Genomic DNA, 18295 nt, shown 5'->3' with positions numbered 1-18295 from the left:
CACGCACCTGGAAGGTACCAAGCGCTCCATGCTATCCTTCACCTTCACAAAGGCATCTGACTCCTCATCGGCCCACATCTCTATGTCAGACATCCTCACTGTGATTTCTCGATGATGTCACCAAGAACAACTCTTTGATTACCACATTTGCTTTGGCGTCTCCCTCTGAATCTAAGTCGGACTCCTTTTTGTTTTTCTGATCCGCCTTTTTCTTTCTATAGTCCTTTGCAAAATGTCCTGGCGTATCACAATAGAAGCACTTCTTCTGCTTACTCTTCAAAGTCTTCTCATCGTCAGAGTCATCTTTCTTCGACTTGCCACCATTAGGCTTGCCCTTTCCCTTGCTAGCGTAATCCTTCACCAGCATTGCCTTGTCGTCTTTGTCGTCATTGTAGAGCTTCTCCCGAGCTTTCTCCTATAGTAGTACCCAACTTCTCAAATATCAGAGGTTTGGTCCTCTGTCTTGCTGTCACGGTCGTAACAAAGCTCTTGAAACTACGAGGTAGTCTCCTCAGTACCATCAAGGTCAAATGGCATGAGTCTATCTTCTGACCACAACTGCAGCCAGTTGATCCCTCACCACCTTGACCTTCGTCAAGTGGCTATGTACTTTATCTCCTTCTTCCATATCAAGATTGTGAGTTGATGTTGAAGAAGCAATATCCGGGAGGTGTTGTCCGTTTTGTATAGATCCTTTAGAGTGACCCACGCCTCTACTGATGTCTCGACCGTCTGGATATGTGGAAGAACAGAGTCCGCCGTAGTCCCTATGATTAATGCCAGGGCATGGGCAATCTCTATCTTCCCAAGCTTGAGCTCCTCTCTATCTCCACTGCCATGACTATCTTCCCTTGCCTGTCCACCATGTCCTCCGGCTTCGCCTCCACTCCCATTGTCAGCTTCCACAACTTCCTAGCCACTAAATGGCTCCGGGTTTTCACCTTCCAAATCGGGTAGTTGGTCCCGTCTAGTTTCCTAGACTCTTCGAAGTTAGGGATAGTGAATGAGAGAAAACTGGGGGAGGACGAAGGGAGAGCAGGGGCTGAAGAGGATGTAGAGGTCGACATCATATCACACAACAAAGTCAACCAAACTCAAGTTTTAGTAGACTAGAACTCTGAACGCACCTGACTGAACCTGAGTCACCCTCCTTCTCGCAAGGGCACAATCTTCCAGTCATGGAAGTCAATTCCCAAGAGGATCTAAATCAGGGTCGTCCTTCAGTAAGGTCCCTGCCTTCAGGCTCCCACACCTGTGAGCCTCCTACTTGGGCTCTAATACCATGTTAGAGATGACCCAACAGAGGGTATGCATAGCGAAAGACTAATAGTAATGCCCAAGAGCTCACACAGTGTGATGTGGGGTGTGGAATCACTAACATCTTAACTTATGTGCAAGCCAATAAATAGAAAATGCTCAGAGACAAATATAGAAGCAACACTTTATATTTCCGTCCGTTCAGAAACTAGGATAGGATACAATACCAAAAGGTTCTTCAACTACAAGCCTGGCACTTCTAGATCTCTGAGCCCGCGTGCTCCACCTCGAGCATATGTAGACTCTCTGCCTATATCCCTTCCACCTTGCTGTCCAGAAGCCAGCCTAGGTGGGTTTTGGTTTCTGAGTGTGAGAATCCTGGATGTGTTCTTGGACTCGTAGAGAGTTGCGAACATATCCCATGCTTCTTTTGATGTCTTGACTGTGTTGAGTTGTCCTAGCATGACATCTTGCACATTCTGCCTTGATCAGATGATATGCATACTTATCTTTCTTGTCCCATTCTTCCTGTGCTTGGGCAATGGCAGGGTCTCCTAATACAAGTGCGAAAACTATTGGTGTGGCTGGAGATCTCGCTGCTGGTGCTATGATAATAGGTGGAGTAGAGTTGCTCCTGGGGCTGGACCATCCAATGGTCTAGGCATGAGGATGCGGAAGCTCATGTGAGGAAGTTCCTCACAGCATGTAGAGCTAAAGGTGTGGAGAATGAGCATGCGTTCCTTCACATCTTTCCCTCGTCATTGGAGGATGCCGCGGATGTATGGTATAGTCAATTTCTTCCGGACCACTTCCAGATGTGGACAGACCTAAGGGAGGAATTCTTACGTACTTTCAAGTTGGAAAAATTCGAACACATGATTGTCCAAGAGTTATCCACTGACACCATGAAGCCTGGAGAAAGCAAGTCTGAGATGTACACAAGGATGAGGGTCTTGGCGGCAAAGATTTCTGTGCCACCTAATGATGCTGTCATGAAGGGATGGTTTTTGAAAGCATTACCCCCTTCCATTGCTATAAGGTTGGTGGATAAACTCCCTGAACATGCCTCACTTCAAGACTTCCTAAAAGAAGCTGTCAAGATGGAACGGTCACAGTTAAGCTTTGCCTCATCAACGAATACGACCACCCAACTCCCAAGAGAGGAGGGATCATCCGCATGGCACAGCAACTCAAGAAGGAGTTAGAAGAAATCAAAGAAGGCTTGAAAGATAGAATAAAGGTGGATGGCCAATCGTCCTTTGAGGCCCAAATTTGAAGTGGCCTTTGGTGCACAGAATGCAAGGGTTCTAACCATGGTTACTGGGAGTGCCTCTCCAAGCAAAAGGTACCTACTTCTACCTCATTTTGTACATTTTGTGAGATCCATGGACATGATGCCTCTGAGTGTAGGTACCTCAAAGGATTAAGGAAGCTTCTTCTAGAGTATACCTTAGGGGAACCTCTAGTTGCTGCAGTCAACAGAATGGTACCCATAACTTCTGGCCAAGCAGAAGTATCTCCTGCTCCCCCTCTTGCACGAGCATCTGAGCCACCTCCTCCTCCTGTCATGCCACCTCCATTGCTTCCGACTCCCCCTTTGCTCCAAGCTCCTGCCCCCAATTCAATTGGTTCCCCTTATTTCTATCCTCAGCCATACTATGCCCCGTACCAACCACCTATGTCAGGAGGTGGCTATGGACCCTCTTATCAACGCGGTCGAAGGGGTGGTTTCCGAGGTGGACGTGGAGGTGTAGGCAGAGGTACAAACTTTAGAAGACCCATCATGTGTTACAGATGTGGCGGGTACGGCCACTACCAAGATGATTATACACAGCCATTCGGGGGACCCTCTTGTACACAGTGCAACCAAACGACCACTACACCAGAGATTGTCCCAATAGAAGAGTGGAACCTGCATCCCAAGTGAATATGGTTGATGTAGTAGTGGCGGGGGAGGGCAACAGTCCCCATTTGATTGGCGCAGTGTTGGGCGCTGTGACACGGTCACATACAAAAGGTGACAAATGTAAGGGTGACTCAGAGTCAGCACTGGAGACCTCAGCACCAATGAGTTCGACAAGTGTTCCCCCACCGAGGTCATTCTCCTCCTCCAAGGTACACAGTACGCCCAGGAATAGACCACCCATGCTGGCTTCTGATAGTGACTCAGAAACAAACTCAAAGGGCACACAGCCATTAAGGTCAACCACTAACTCTGGAAGTGCCTCATCCTCGGGTGATCACTCTATGCCTTAGAGGTATCAGGAGGTGGTAAAGGGAGTCATGAGAGATCTTCAAACAAGTTCTCAAGATGAAGGTAGCACACCTCAGCTTCCATCCCGCAAGTCCAGAACTGTGAGGTTTGCAACAGAAGTGACAACCCTCGGACAGCACTGGGATAAGGAGGCACGAGTAGGTCCTCCCACTTTGTCCCCAATAGCACTCAACAGAGAAGGGGCTATGGGGACAAGACCTAGTCCTGCCTAGGAAAAAGGGAAAGGAGTAATGGAAGAGAAACCCCTGGAGACAATGACTCACAGTTCAGACCTACATCCACATCCTCGTGTAAGCTTTGACCCTGGGCCAGAGGCTAGGAGGATGAGGTTGCAGAAGGCTAATGCTAGTGTCCACCACTACTCTCTGTTTGAAGATCTTATGAGTTTCAAACCCAACCTCACTCTACGACAACTTTGTCTATTGTCCCCCCAAATCAAGCATCAGACTATTACATTTCTGAATCGCCTCCCAGGAGGTCGACACAAGGGATCTACTCCGAGTGAGCCAACACCAGAGACATTACCGGCTCAGCATGGGTCTACACCAGACCACTTCTCTGCCTACGCTACCCTCACTTGTGAACAAAGTCCCAAGCTCATCGTGGAGATCCATGGAGTGGAGCTGAAGGACGTCTTCCTCGATGGTGGGGCGGCTGTGAACATTATGCCGAAAGGTACACTCCAAAAACTAGGGTTGAAGTTGACAAGTGATGTTCACTTTCAAGTACGCATGGCTGATCAATGCAGAGTAAAACCAATGGGTGCAGTCAAAGGTGTTCACATGAAGATTGGCAGAGTAACTTTTCTCTGCAATTTTGTTGTCCTTGATATGACCGAAAATGAACAAACTTACCCTCTACTTCTTGGTAGGCCATGGTTGCGGTCTTCAAAAGCCATTCAGGATCGGTCAACTGATGAAGTTCGATTGCCCCTGGGATCGACATCCCTCGAAATAGATATGGTCACAGGGCAGGCAAGGCACACACCAATAGAACTAGGAGAGGAGGATTTTGAAGAACAAGCCAGAGCCGCAAAGGAGCATTGGGCCTGTGGGGAGTGGCCCAGGGGTGGTGACCAAGATATCAATGAGGAGACAACCCTAGAAGGATTTGAAAGTTTGACCTACTTGTTGGATCAGGCTGATCAAGAAGACGAGGAAGCTGTCATTTTGGATTGGATGGGAGCCCTGGGCTCCTTAGCGGTCAACATGGTGGAACTATGCCAACAAAAAGATCAAGAAGAACACCTACTTGCAGTATCAGAAATCCACCCAGAACGACAGGGTCTGGCTGAACTAGTTTACGAAAGGATGCCCTTTGGACTTTGCAATAGTCCACACATGTATAAGAGAATGGTCACTAGGGGTACTACAGCGGACACCACTGATCGTACTGAGGACAATGATGGTACTGCAGTAAACATTGAGGATCGTCCACCGACATGGAGGACATTGGTCAAAAACACAAACCTAAGTTTGTGAGTGGTTGGACAGGTCCATTTTTCATTAGCAAGCTTATCCCAAGTGGCAGAGTCTACTTGGCCACTTTGGAAGGCAGACTCCTACCTGCACTAGTGAATGGGTCACCCATTAAGAGGTACCATGATCAATGAGAAAACACCCTCCTAGTCCTTCTCCTTCCTGGTGACATCTTCTCCCTCTTAGTGAGGGCCACTTTCTCTTTCTACAAGGGTCCTCCTCTCTACCCCTGGTGCCACTTTCTCTCTCTCATTGGCCCCTCCTCTCTCCCCTTGATGCTACTTTCTCTCTCTACATGGGTCCTTCTCTTTCCACTCGAGTGTCACTTTCTCTCTCTAAGTGCGCCCTCCACTTTTCACCCCGAGCCACTTTCTCTCTTTAAGTGTGACCTTTTTTCATCCCGTGCCACTTTCTCTCTCTAAATGACCACCCTTTAAATGCGACCTCCCTTTCTCACTCTGTGTCATTTTCTCTCTCTAACTACGGCCTCCTCTTTTCATCCTGTTTTACAACTCCTTCTCCTTCTACCTTCTGTCCAAGTTCTACCTCTCTCTTACAAACACCTCTCTTTCCACCCTATGTCCAACCCCTACCTCTCTCTTACAAAACCCTTCTCTTTCCACCCACTGTCCAACTTCTACCTCTCTCTTACAAAACCCTTCTCTTTCCACCCTCTGTCCAACTTCTACCTCTCTCTTACAAAACCCTTCTCTTTCCACCCTATGTCCAGCCCCCTACCTCTCTCTTACAAAACCCTTCTCTTTCCACCCTATGTCCAACTCTCCACCTCCCTCTTACAAAACCCTTCTCTTTCCACCCTCTGTCCAAGTTCTACCTCTCTCTTACAAAACCCTTCTCTTTCCACCCTCTGTCCAACTTCTACCTCTCTCTTACAAAACCCTTCTCTTTCCACCCTTTGTCCAACTCCCCACCTCCCTCTTACAAACACCTTCTCTTTCCACCCTATGTCCAACCCCCTACCTCTCTCTTACAAAACCCTTCTCTTTCCACCCTATGTCCAACACTCCACCTCGCTCTTACAAAACCCTTCTCTTTCCACCCTCTGTCCAACTCCCCACCTCCCTCTTACAAAACCCTTCTCTTTTCACCCTCTGTCCAAGTTCTACCTCTCTCTTACAAAACCCTTCTATTTCCACCCTCTGTCCAACTTCTATCTCTCTCTTACAAAACCCTTCTCTTTCCACCCTCTGTCCAACTCCCCACCTCCCTCTTACAAAAACCTTCTCTCTCCACCCTATGTCCAACTCTCCACCTCCCTCTTACAAAAACCTTCTCTTTCCACCCTCTGTCCAACTCCCTACCTCTCTCTTACAAACACCTTCTCTTTCCACCCTCTGTCCAACCCCCTACCTCTCTCTTACAAAACCCTTCTCTTTCCACCCTATGTCCAACTCTCCACCTCCCTCTTACAAAACCCTTCTCTTTCCACCCTCTGTCCAACTCCCCACCTCCCCCTTACAAAAACCTTCTCTTTCCACCCTCTGTCCAAGTTCTACCTCTCTCTTATAAAACCCTTCTCTTTCCACCCTTTGTCCAACTTCTATCTCTCTCTTACAAAACCCTTCTCTTTCCACCCTTTGTCTAACTCCCCACCTCCCTCTTACAAAAACCTTCTCTTTCCACCCTATGTCCAACTCTCCACCTCCCTCTTACAAAAACCTTCTCTTTCCACCCTCTGTCCAACTCCCTACCTCTCTCTTACAAACACCTTCTCTTTCCACCCTATGTCCAACCCCCTACCTCTCTCTTACAAATCGCTTCTCTTTCCACCCTTTGTCCAACCCCCACCTCTCTCTTACAAACTCATTCCCTCTCCACCCTTTCCACCTCTGCCTCCCTCTTACAAACACCTTCTCTCTCCACCCTATGTCATTCCCCCACCTCTCTCCTACCAATACTTTCTCTCTCCACCCTTTGTCACACTCATCTCTTTTTCTTCCATCTTCCATCATCCTGGCGATGCACGTCCCCAACCTATTTTTGGCACTTAGCCAAATGTGGCGAATATGCTAAATTTGGCAAATAAGCTAAACTTGACAAATATGCTAAATTTAGTGGATATGCTATTTTTGGTGGATAAGGTTAAGTTTGGTGGATTTGCTTTTTGGCTCTCTCTCGCCTCCATCGGTTCTCTCCACCCTTTACACACCACACTCAAAGAGCGCGCTAGTTTGGCGGCCAACTCTCCTCTCCTTGGCAACCAGCTCTCTCCCTCCTCCTTGGCAACCGGCTCCTCCTCTCAGCTCTCCTCTCCTTGGCAACCAGCTCTCTCCCTCTCCACGCAGCTCCCTCTCCTCCCCTTCTCTCCCTCTACTACCCGCCACCCTGCCCCTCCCTCCTCTCCCTCTACCTGCCCTCCCCCCCTCCTGCGCAACAGCCCCCCCCTCTCTTCCTCTACCCGCCACTCTGCCTTTTCCCCCTCCCTCCTCCACAACAGCCCCCCCCTCTCTCCCTCTACCTGCCACCCAGCCCCTCCCTCCTCTCCCTCCTGCGCAACAGCCCCCCTCTCTTCCTCTACCCGCCACCCTCCCTCTCCCCCTCTCTCCTGCACAGCCCCTCCCTCCTCTCCCTCCTGCGCAACAGCCCCCCCTCTCTCCCTCTACCTGCCCTCCCCCCTCTCCTGCGCAACAGCCCCCCCCTCTCTCCCTCTACCCGCCACCCTGCCTTTCCCCCTCCCTCCTGCGCAACATCCCCCCCCTCTCCCTCTACCTGCCCTCCCTCCTCTCCTGCGCAACAGCCCCCCCCTCTCTCCCTCTACCCGCCACCCTGCCCCTCTCCCCCTCTCCTGCGCAATAGCCCCCCCCCTCTCTCCCTCTACCCGCCACCCTGGCCCTCTCCCCCTCTCTTGCGCAACAGCCCCCCCCTCTCTCCCTCTACCCGCCACCTTGCCCCTCCCCCTCTCACCTGTGCAGCCTCTCCCCCCCCTCTCCCTCTACCTGCCTCCCCCCTCTCTTGCGCAACAGCCCCCCCCCCCCCCGCCCTCCCTCCCTCTACCCGCCACCCTGCCTTTCCCCCTCTCTCCTGCGCAGCCCCTCCCTCCTCTCCCTCTACCTGCCTTCCCCCCTCTCTTGCGCAACAGCCCCCTCCCCTCTCTCCCTCGACCCACCACCCTGCCCCTCCCCCTCCCCCTCTCTCCTGCGCAGCCCCTTCCCCCTCTCCCTCTACCTGCCTCCCCCCTCTCCAGCGCAACCCCCCCTCTACCCTCTCCCTCTACCTGCCTACGTCCCCCTCTCCTGCGCAACTCTCCCCCCTTCTCCTCCCTACACCCTTTGCATCACCCCCTCTCCCCTCCTTGTTCCAGCCCCCCTCCTGCCCCCTCGTCACCCCTCCTTCCCTATCCACCGACACCCCTTCCTCACTCTTTTCCTCTCCATACGAAGCATGGGCCTGCATTGGTGGCTCTGCTAAGGAATTCTCTCGTAGCAGATTCCGGGCTCCTCTCTTATTAACCTCGACATCAACACCTCCTCCTCCCTCCTTGCCTCTCCAGACCTTGACATCAACACCCCCTCCACACTCTTTTCCTCTTATTAACCTCGACATCAACACCTCCTCCTCCCTCCTTGCCTCTCCACACCTTGACATCGACACCCCCTCCGCACTCTTTTCCTCTCCATATGACGCCATCGTTCATGCCTACCCGTGCCCCTCGCCACAAGTACAAACCCAGATTACCCCGCAATACTTTATTCGTTGACTTCCATCGGGCTCGGGCAGGCCACAAAACAGGATCAGGACCATCTTCCATGGCATCACTTGGCAAACGCACCACTGATGACCTGGGTGCCGGGTCTACACCACAGAGCACTTCCAAACGACCTCAAGCAGCTGCAGATTCACCTCCCTCCAATAGGATCACTATCATATCAGATGAGGAGCTATCCCCCTTTTCGAGTTCCTCTGATTTAGATCATGGAGGCTCTGACTATCTGCCCCCCACAGGTACAATCAAAACACCATCCAAGGCATCCAGTGGGCACAGTGGTCACAGTAACGGTAGTGGTGATTTGGCCCCACAAAGTACAGCTTGTGATCTTCCACCCAGATAGCCTGCATGTCTCTCATGGAGTTTGATGATGTCACACTTCCCCAGGTGGACGTCCAAATGTGTACTGCGTTCATTCAGTCTTATAACTTTGCAACAGACACATTTGGATTCTTGGATTTTCGTCACATATTCACTCCTAGTCTCGTATCCACATATCTCTGTCTTCCCACACTTTCCTTTTTGCCACCTCACACTGACTCACCCACATTCCTGTCCTTCTTGTCTACGTGTAAAAATCATCGCAGAGGACATGAGTGCAAGAAGGTTCTCGAGGGAAACAGCCGAGAGGCGCTTCTAGCGAGGTATTTGTTCACGCACTTCTACTCTGCCCCAGGTCACTTCTTCATCACCAAGGCAATCCATTCTGCCTTAGACTCCATTCTCTCGGTCACTCCCTACGATTTCGCCTCACTCTTCTACTCTGCCTTCCGTAACACAGTTCACAAGCGTCGGGGCACATATACCTGTACTTGTGGGCCCCACCTCACCTTCTTACTTCATCAGTGGAAGGCCAACCCTCCTACCATTGTCACAGGTCGCCTCCCTTCATCATCTCTCTCCCCTCCTGTCACCCCCTCTTCCATCTCTTTCACTGTCACTTCCACTGTTCCTTCCCTCGGAACTGCCTCCTCTCCTCTTTCGATCAGGAGGACACCTCGGCGAGTGCCACCTCATGAAGTCTGCACCGGAGCTTCTTCAGTATATTCTGTTACCTGTGCCACAGGTTTCCCATCAATGACATGTCTTGTATCTCCATCTACCGTGCCTGTGCCAAGACTTGCCTCTCCATCAGTCACACTTGTCTAGGCTTCTCCAGGGATCTCCACACTTTCAATGGGAGGGATTGCACCAGGTACACCCCCTGTTGTACCAGTGACGACGACTGTTGTACCAGTGACGATGACTGTTGTACCATGGACTTCCTCGAAAGGTGTATTGTTACGAAGGACTGCAGCTGTTTCATCTTCACTCCCGACCACTTTCACCGATGCAGTCATCACCACAGTTCAGCCGACCTCTGACCATGTGTTGGACCAGGTGTTGGACCTGAATCTTAGCATGGGACCTGACTCCCATGGGCTTTCTCAGGGGATGTCATCCCAGGGAGTACTTCACATTTCGGCCTCCCCACCACGACCACCACAGGGCAGAGACAGGATCAGAGACCGGAGTGGGAGCCCCTCTCGAGGAGATCCTCCATCGGCCACTTCAGCATCAGAGGAGGTATTTGAGGGAGGGATTTTGCCCCAATCTATGGATTGCCCACCCCTTCATGAGAATGATATGTTCACAGCTTACATAGCTGCTTCATCAGGCCCACCTCTTTCAAATATTTCCCTGGTGGAAAAACAGAATGAAGATTACAGCCAACTACTATCTGTCATTCACAAAAAACGTTCACCAGTATGTGGGGAAGAGGAGGATCTCAATCAAATCTTCACCATTCCCTTGCAGGACTGCCTCGCACAGAACAAAAAGATCTCCAGGGCCCCAACATGTTTTGTGCACTGGACAAATTGGCACCTATAGGAAACCTGTCAACCGAGGAAGAGGGAGCTCTCCCTGACATGTTTGAGGAATTGGGGGACGTGATTAATTTGGAAGATAGGATGAATTACAGCGACAGGTATGCGTGAATGAAAAGGTCCCTGCATCTTGCTCAGCGTATCATGGATGACACCTTCACGCAGCTTGGGACAGCGGTCTTCAATTCCACAGGTTATGCTCATAAGCTCCTCTCTCAACAGCAACATTTGAAGTTAGAATTCGAGAGAGCATAGGCAGCCCAGTAGCGTGCCACAGACGTGACACTTCGACAACAGGAGGAAAGGTGGCAGAAAGAGGAGGACTCAGCAATACATGAGCGTGACATCGCTTGGAACATTCAGCAGGCTGCCCTTGAGGATCGCTTCCATAATCACAGGCAGGAATGGGAAGCAGAAATGAAAACACTACGCAGCCAACATGCAACAGCTCTGGCAACTTTGCAAAGCCAGCATGTCACAGAGGTGACCAGATTTCACCAGGAGATTACACAGTTAAAAGAGTCATTGTCTTCCTCCGAGATTGCTAAGGAAAACTCAGAATCTAGAGTGGCTGAATTGGAAAAGAAGCGTTCATCCATGGAGGAAGAATTCACAGATCTTCGGACGCAGTTGGCCACCCTCCAGAGTTCCCAGTCCACCTTGCAAGGGCAAAAGGATCATTATTACCGGTGATACCACCGATATAAAGCCAAGTATGAAAATCTCAGAAATGTGATGGACACGCTTGAGTGTGAGGAGGAAGCACCCCATCCAAAGATACATATGACTGATCCAGAGCAAAGGGATGAGCAAAAGGCCACAGAGCCAAATACGAAGGCGGAAGAGGAGAAGTCAGAGGAACAGGCTGCTGACTACCACCCTCAATAATCTCATACAAGGGTTGATACATGGGTGTTTGGGTCTTTTTTTTGCACTGTTAGATTTTGCCAAGCTGCTTGGCCCTCACTGTAAATATCAGTGTTTTACCTCAAGATGTACTCAGTTTTGTTTTGCAATTTTCCATGCTGTCCCTTATCACGCAGTAGTTTGTTTCAACTTAATACAAATCTTGGATTACTCCCACCGCCAACCACATGGTCTATACCATTTACTTTTCCTACTCCATCACCATATCAATGGTTTGTAAGTTCATTTTTATTTTTTCTTTGACGGATTCGTCCTCCATTTCTATTCACCGGGATGGGTGAATGATCGTGGCGGGGGAAACTGTAACCTTATCACACAACGACCACCTGTGGACAGGCATTGACCACATGTTGACCATGTGTCAACACAAGTTAGCCACGCGATCACACGGGTTCATCCAGGAGTACTATCTGAGGCAATCATGTAATGACACATGTCAACCATAGGTCGACACATGTCAACCACAGGTCAACCAGGAGTATCATGTCCAAAGTGTATCTCATCAAGAGCTACGCACATGGAGAGTGAGCTTAGCACATGGAGCAGTCAGGAGTATTTACATTTACACAGTGGTTCAGTGATACAGTGGTGCAGTGGTGCGGTGATCCAGCTCACCTGCACATGGAGAATTTACACCATCACGTTGGCAAGTCAGGTGATCCAGCTCACCTACACATGGAGAATTTACACCATCAGGCTAGCGAGTCAGGGAGTCACGAAGTTGCCGTAGCCATCAAGAGAGCCAGCGGCGCAACGGCTATCCTCAACAACTAAGGAGATAAGAGGATGACCAATGGGAAGAAAGAGGGGGATTCTCAGCGAAGAAGGGAACCTCCAAGGCGGGGGATGAGGATGAAGGAGAAGGGGCAGAGAGGAAAATTCATTCAGCATTCGGCACTGGAGCGAAAGAGAGGAGAGTGAGGAGAGATAGAGGCTAGAGCTACTAGAGACTTGTGTGTACCCTTTGTCTACTATGGGGATAGACCTGTGTATTCTTGTGACTTGCGACTTGTGACCTGGGGACACTAGTCCAGTGATAGGTACTTTGGCCAACTTGGTCACTTTCTCATCTCTCTTGTCTCTTCCCGATATGGGGATTGTTGACCAATTATTCTGCTTATGTTGTGGAGTTGGCCGGTGATTGTCATTTAGCATAGTGCATTCGTACATCGTCGTTCACTGTAGTATAGCATACGGCACTCGCACACTACTGCACGGTGCGCTTTGCGCGATCCATTGCATTAGAGCATTGCAAAACTCATGCTTCTCACGCCAGTGGCCTTTGGCCTCCGGTAACACCTCCGGGAGGATAGGAACCCCTCCCCTCAAACAGTTAAACTAGGCCAAGCAAACAAAGCAATGACTTAAAACTGTTAACGGAAAGGGAGGAAAATCTACAAAAAAGGGGAAACAACCTTTGATCAACTTAATTTTGTATGTTTCAAGTAAAAAGACAAAGGGCACAAGGTGGAGAACAATGTTCATTATATTTTGTTTGAGCAAGATAAAGAAGCCAGAACATGGGAAAAAAAACCCTGAATAAGTCGTCACAAGCATATTTACCTGCTGCTCTCCCAAAGCATCAAGCAGCCCAATCAAATCTCCCACTATGTGGAATATCGTATATTTCTTCACATCTTTAGGAACATCAGATTTTCCATAGCCACGCATATCTGGTGCAACAGCATGATAACCTGCTTCCGCAAGAGCAGGGATTTGATGACGCCATGAATACCAAAATTCCGTAAGAGTGGCAGAAAGGGCGGCTGAGTGCCAAATCGTGACTGCTGCTGCTCCCCGCTCCTCCTGCTCCCCTCCTCACTGCTGCTCTCCTCGCTGCTGCTCTCCCCGCTCTCTGCTGCTCCCCCGCTCCTTGCTGCTCCTCCTGCTCCCCTCCTCGCTGTCCCCTCCCTTCCCTCCTGCTGCTCCTCCTCCCTGCTGCTGCTCCTCTCCCCGCTCCCTGCTGCCTCTCTCCCCGCTCCCTGCTGCTTCTCCTCGCTACCCCCTCCCCTCCTTCCTCGCTGCCCCTTCCTACCTGCCCTCTCCCCTACACTGCCCCTTCCCCCGCGCTGCAGCCTCCCCCCCCTGCGCTGCAGCCTCCCCCCCCCCCCCGCGCCTGCTGCTGCACCCCCTGCGCAGCAGCCTCCCCCTGCGCCTGCTGCTGCTCCCCCTGCGCAGCAGCCTGCTGCTCCTCCCCCCCCGCGCCTGCTGCTGCTACCCCTGCGCAGCAGCCTGCTGCTCCCCCCCCGCGCCTGCTGCTGCTCCCCCTGCGCAGCAGCCTGCTGCTCCCCCCCCGCACCTGCTGCTGCTCCCCCCCCGCTGCAGGCTGCTGCTCCCCCCCCGCTCTTGCTGCTGCTTCCCCCCGGCTGCAGCCTGCTGCTGCTTCTCCTCCCTTCTCCTTCCCCTTCCCTTCTCCTCGCTTCGTTTCTTCTTCTCTCTCCCTTCTCCTTCTTCCTCTCCTTCTTCTGGATTACCCCTATTTTCTTATAGGGGTCTCCTGGGATTCAGGAAAGCGGACGGAGTTTTTATTTTTGTGTTTGAATCGGCCAACACACCTCGATTGACGAATGGGTTCCCATTCAGTCAATCCGTCTCCGCTCCCACCGGCCGCGAGAACTGTAATTTTTTCAAAAGACGAGCTACAGCAGTTGCAAAAGGATTTCGAACATGAGTGTTCCACGACTTTCTTCGCACGCATTCATGGCTCACACCCTTCCAGGTCACAAGCTAGAGATTGGATGCTGTCAGCGCTTCCTCAGGACCTCGCCCCCCACCTCAAGGATGTTCGTTTGTTGGGACGGGGTTTCTTTCAGGTGTGCCTAGATTCCCCGGACGTCACGAGAGACCTGCTACAGGCCGGGTTTCTACTTCTAGGCTACAGGAGGATCTTTTTGTTTCCTTTTCAACTGGGATTTGACCCAGTTGAAGAGGACAAGCAGGGAGTTTCTGTTTTCATCAGGTTCCCTGGTCTTCCCTCAGTCTATCACCGGCTTCTTTCAGTTATTGGCGAGAGGTTTGGTGTGGTGGCAGAGATCCCCCCTCTCCCTGGCGAGCCCTCTTCGGCTGCTGAGGCGGTCAGGATGGACGGGGTACCCAGGGTTAGGGTCATCGTCCAGGACCCCAGTATTTCAGATGATCATATCATGCTACAGCGACCTGATGGGTCTTTTTTCCGCCAGAGATTTGAGGTTGCAGGTCGGCAGGACCAGTGCAGGATTTGCAGATCCTCGGGGCACTTCGCCAAAGATTGCCCAAAGAAGAAAAAGAGGCCCACAAAGCAACCAGCTCGTACTCGCTTACGACAGAGAGCTGGAGCAGGACCGACCGCTCCACAGATACGGCCTCAGACTCGGGCTCCCCCCTCTCCTAGGGCTACTCGAGTCCCTTCAGCACCCCACCCCACCTCTGGCCCACGGTGGGTTCCGGTCGCGGCTAGGCCCTCTACTCTAGTTCACTCCTCCACCTCTTCGGAGGCTACCCCCTTGGAGCCTCAGGAGGAGACTACTGTTCAGGAGCCTTGTTCGACTCCACCCTTGGATCAGGCTGTACCTTCCTCAGCAGCGCAGGTAGTTGGCACCTCGTCTGCACCACTTGTTGATCAGGATCCAGTACAGGTGCCTCCCTCTTTCGACAGAGGGAAGGGGGTTTTACATTCTCTTCCTGCTTCGGTAGGAATCCTTCGTACCCCCTCCCCAGGATTGGCTCAGCGGAACTCTTTTTCCGCTTTGGAGGACCTCTCTAGCCTCCCAGATGATGATTTTGTACCCTCTACTTTTGGAGAGCCAGTTATCGGCATTCCTGTTGAGAGATCATTCTCTCTCTCACCTGTGGATTTTCCTCCCCTCGGACCTCGTGTATATGGCAGGAGGTCTGCTCCGGTAGAGGCTTCTGTTTCCGCCACCAGGTCGGGTAAGATATTCCAACCCACTTCCTCCCGCCGATGAGGATAGCCAGTTGGAATATACAGGGATTGGGCGGCATCCCTCATCGCCGTCGCAGACAGCTGATCAGGAATCAGCTCCATCCAGGTGTTTCAGGTGGTTCCCTAGACATTCTTTTTCTTCAGGAACACAAACTGGATTTCAGAGATTGCTCCAAGTCAGGTAAGCTGCTTTCAGGCCGGACTTTTTGGCTTCCTGCCTTGGGAACCAGAGGAGGTACATGCATTTCAGTTTCAGACTCTATTCTCCCTCTGGTCATTGGACACGGTACCATAACCCCCTCCAGGGCACAGTGGGTTTTACTTCTGATTGACGGATGTAAGGTTGGTTTCCTCAACCTTTATGCTCCAAACAACAGAGGGGACCGTGTTTTGTTTTGGAAAGAGTTGCTCTCGTGGGCTGACATTGCGGATTCATGGATTATTGGAGGTGACTTCAACATGGTTGAGGCACCTTCTGATAAGAAAGGGGGCAGAGAAGGTGGTATCCACTCCCTTGAGAGAGCAGCCTGGGATGCCTTCTTGTTCAGGTTTAGTGGCAGAGATGCTTGGTCAGATGATGCATTTCTTGTTCAGTCTCAGTCACTTTTGTTTTCATGGTCGAACCATAGGGTGCAGATGCCTATCCATGCTCGGATTGACAGATTCTATGTGGATGACTGGGCTCTTGATAGAGGGGGGACAGTTTGCATTGCACCCGGTGTTTCCACTTCAGACCATTTTCCGGTAATTTTGTCCATTTCAGAGCCTCATCTGAGAGGACGGTCTCACAGTATCAGGATCCCAGACGCCTTATACATGGATGAGACTCTCACAGAGGTAGTGTTGGAGATCTGGGTTTCTCATATGCAGGGGGGGGTGGCCGGTCCTTCACATGTGGCCACAGCACTTGACAGTATCAGCGACTTCTATCACTCAGTTGCTAGTGCTCGACGAGGTGAGGTACTCAGGCGAGAGATCGGTATCCGCCGGCAGTTGGCAGCCCTTCAGAGGGAGGAGCAGAAACGACCATCAGATGCTTGGATACAGGAGCGCCTTGCTGCCGCAAGGGCTCACTTGCAGACCTTGCTTGATCAGAGAGCAGAGTATGCCTTCCATGCACGGGAGTCCTTTTGGATACAAATGGGAGGGAGAGTCAATAAACATTTTTTCTCTACACTTGGCCCCAGACATAGTAGAGAGAGTGTCAGGCAGCTTATTGACTCTGACGGCGTTTTGCAGTCCCATCCGGAAACCGTCATGCATTTAGCGACAGATTTTTATACCTCCCTTCTTTCCGCAGATCCGAACTCACAGGCCAGAGAGGCGGCTAGAGGTGAAGTTTGGCAGAGTTTACCTGTGTTGGTCACCCCAGAGATGTTATGCTCACTTGATGCACGCTTTACCAACACAGAATTCAAGGCTGCTCTTTCTGCCCTTCATAAGGGCAAATGCCCTGGTTCTGATGGTCTTACTCCTCCTTTTTTTATAGCCTTTTGGGATATGATAGGTGATCATATTACTTCAGCCCTGCAGGGCATTTGGGACTCGGGTGAGATGCCTGACTCATTGACCGAGGGACTCATTCACCTTATCCCGAAAGGTGGCAACAGGAATTTTGTATCCCATTGGAGACCCATCACTCTTTTGGGCACACTTTACAAAATCCTTGCCAAGGCGATCAGCATCCGACTACAGCCCCTTCTTCCAGACCTGATCCATGATACTCAGACAGGCTTTGTGCATGGCAGGAGCATTTTTGATAATATATTTTCCTTTTGGGAAGCCACAGAGTGGGCTATGCAGAGTGGGCAGAGGCTAGCAGTTTTACTCTTGGACTTCGAGAAAGCCTATGACACAGTAGATTGGGGTTTTCTTGAGGGCACTCTTCTACGGTTTGGATTTTCAGATGCTTGGATCAGAGGTGTGGCCTCCCTTTACAGATCAGCCCACAGCCAGGTTTTGATTGGTGGGGTAAGGGGTGACAGGTTTCAGATTTCCAGATCAGTTCGTCAGGGATGCCCTTTAGCCCCCTTCCTCTTTCTTTTTGTGGCAGAAGCTATGAGTATCTTCCTTAGATCTCAGGCTGAGCTTTTTGGGCTGAGACTGCCCTTGAGACAGGAGCAGGAGCTTTTTGACTGTGAGTTGGCTGATGACACTGCTATTTTTATTCAGGCCTCCTTGCAGTCACTTGTTTCTTTCCGGACAGCCTTGGATATTTTTTGCTCAGCTGCAGGGGCACACATTAACTGGCATAAATCCTTTGGCTTTTGGATCAGTGATGAGGACACTCCAGGCTGGGGTGTTGACATTGGTTTTTCCTGGATTCAGAGGGGTGTTCCTATCAGGTATTTGGGATGCCAGGTAGGATTGGACATCTCTCCAGCACAGCAGTTTGCCCCAGTACTAGAAAGTATAAGGAAAAAGCTCCTTTTCTGGAGCTCTGCCAAACTCGACCTTGCATCTAGAGTTGTGGTAGTGAATCAGGTTCTCTTGGCCACCTCCTGGTTCGTGTGTTCTTGCTGGTGCCGGTCTAGGGATTGCATCACTCAGCTCATCAGACCAGTCAGGAATTTTTTATGGAGTGGACTTGATGGCACAGCAGATGTTGCAGCAAGGGTGGCCTGGGAGACCATTATTCTCCCTACATGTGAAGGGGGCCTTAATGTCATTGACCCGGATTTGCAGTGCAGGGCATTGCTTTGTAAGGTGGTGGTGAGGGGACTCATGCCTGGGCAGGAACCTTGGAAGGATTTCTTTTTTGGACGCATTCAGGCTTGCACACCAACCTTGGGAGATGATTGGGTAGACAGCCCTCGCTGGATTTTCACATCAGCCCCTCTC

At 51.1% G+C, this 18295-nt stretch overlaps 1 protein-coding gene across 1 annotated transcript in view; it reads right to left on the bottom strand.

The window, feature by feature from the left end:
• LOC147896059 (epoxide hydrolase 3-like) overlaps nucleotides 1-13268 on the bottom strand; it is a 63131-nt gene extending 49863 nt beyond the window's left edge. Inside the window, exon 1 of the mRNA XM_087382446.1 lies at nucleotides 13096-13268. Coding sequence (XP_087238572.1) covers nucleotides 13096-13203 — 108 coding nt within the window. The 5' untranslated portion in view covers nucleotides 13204-13268. The remainder of the gene's footprint in view (nucleotides 1-13095) is intronic.
• Nucleotides 13269-18295: the final 5027 nt, after the last annotated feature.

Source organism: Dipteris shenzhenensis, chromosome 12, assembly GCF_047967505.1.
Source record: "Dipteris shenzhenensis isolate YYH24624 ecotype China chromosome 12, Dip_SZ_1.0, whole genome shotgun sequence".
NCBI classification, from domain to species: domain Eukaryota; kingdom Viridiplantae; phylum Streptophyta; class Polypodiopsida; order Gleicheniales; family Dipteridaceae; genus Dipteris; species Dipteris shenzhenensis.
This window is presented reverse-complemented; position numbering and strand designations above follow the sequence as displayed.